The 1,720-nt window shown below is 27.6% G+C and overlaps 1 protein-coding gene across 1 annotated transcript in view; it reads left to right on the top strand.

The window, feature by feature from the left end:
* The window catches only part of LOC103308881 (zinc finger protein 271-like), a 3,485-nt gene extending 1,914 nt beyond the window's left edge, over window positions 1-1,571 (top strand). Inside the window, exon 2 of the mRNA XM_029485128.1 lies at window positions 1,562-1,571. Within this exon, the coding sequence (XP_029340988.1) occupies window positions 1,562-1,571 (10 nt within the window). The remainder of the gene's footprint in view (window positions 1-1,561) is intronic.
* The last annotated feature ends 149 nt before the right edge of the window (window positions 1,572-1,720 follow it).

The following is a 1,720-nucleotide window of genomic DNA, read 5'->3' as shown; positions in this document are numbered from 1 at the left end:
CCAATACCTATACATAATGTATATGGTATATTATATCAAATGCGTTGTTTTTTTTTTTTTATTATCAATAGAATAATGTGATTTGACCTATGTAATATAAAATGAAATTAAGATACCAAATACACGTTTTATTACTAGTAAATTGGTAGTTAGATAACGTACAGATTATTAAGGTTGTAACTTGTAGGTACAACAATGAATCGGCGTATAACAGAAGCACTAAGTATATTATTATTATTATTCATTGATGGCATTTTTACAAATTAAATACAAAATTTTAATGTAAATAACTTCTTTAATTATCAACCCATAATTATGAATGATACGTCAAAATTCGTTAAAAAAAAAATCCTATATGAATCATATTTCAAAAATATAGGTTCCCATTTGAATTTTAAAAGTTACCCCTAAAATCTCCCCTTTTTAATTAATAAAAAAAATAATTAATATCAAATTAGTTTAGAGTATATGATTCAAAGAGGTTTTCACATAGGTCATTTTTTTCTAATTTAAGTAGATCATGCTGAAATCTGCTGTCACATGAAATTTGGAATACCCTGTATAATATATATTATGTTAAGGTTTATGACCGCAGTAGGCGAATGTTGATAGTCACCGGTGTAGGTTGACATATACCTAAAACCGTAGTAAATGTTGACGAAATTGTCTTAATGTGTTCATACACCGGTGATTATTGACATTTACAGTCAGTGTTTGATAAATGTTGACCACACTTGAAGCACAATGTATGTAAAAGGTATTTTTGTATTAATTTGTGAAATTAAGATGTTATCGCCCAGCCACAATATGCATTGGATACGTTTGGACGTTAGTGATGTTATCGCATGAGACAATCGGATTGTCAATCGTTTACTAGATAATATAATTTAAATATACCCTCGTCAGTATCGACGCGTATTCTAAACCGAGCGCAACAGTTTAGTGTAATACAATGGGCCTTAGTGTAATATTTTATTAATATTATATTTGAATTAAAACTAATAATGGATAAAAGTATAAAAGATATTTTTTATGAAAAGTTTAGTGCACTTTTATTAAAAAAAAAAAGGAAGATAATTGTTTTTATTTAAGCACTGAAAAATATAATAAATATATAAGTGAAATTAAAAATGCTAAAGCAAAAAAAAAATAAACAACTAAGTGATTACAGACGATTAAATCGATTTAACGTTATGGATATTATGGATAATCATAAACTAATCGTGCCGTTAAAAGCATGTGAAACTAAAATTATTTATTATGTAGGTAAAGAACGAAGAACTATACGACATTATGTATGAAGCTCATATAAAAATTGGTCATGGAGGGTGAACCAGAATGATGAACGAATTGCAGAACAAATTCAAAAATATAACATATGAAGTTGTTATGTTATTTTTAAGTTTATATGTTCAATGCCAAACCAAACAAAAAGTTCCGAAAAAAAGGTATTCTAATCAAACCTATTATAAGTCGTGAAATTAATTCTCGGTGTCAAGTAGACTTGGTAGATATGCAAACTTCCAAAGATGGTGAATTTAAATGTATATTACATTTTTAGGATCACCTAACCAAATTTACTCAATTAAGACCTCTAAAATCTAAAACTGCAGAAGAAGATGCACATCACTTATTAAATATATTTCTTATTTTCGGTGCGCCAAATATTTTACATTCCGACAATGGACGAGAGTTCGTAAATAAAGTTATATCAGAACTG

This window comes from Acyrthosiphon pisum, chromosome X (assembly GCF_005508785.2).
Source record: "Acyrthosiphon pisum isolate AL4f chromosome X, pea_aphid_22Mar2018_4r6ur, whole genome shotgun sequence".
NCBI lineage: Eukaryota > Metazoa > Arthropoda > Insecta > Hemiptera > Aphididae > Acyrthosiphon > Acyrthosiphon pisum.
This window is presented reverse-complemented; position numbering and strand designations above follow the sequence as displayed.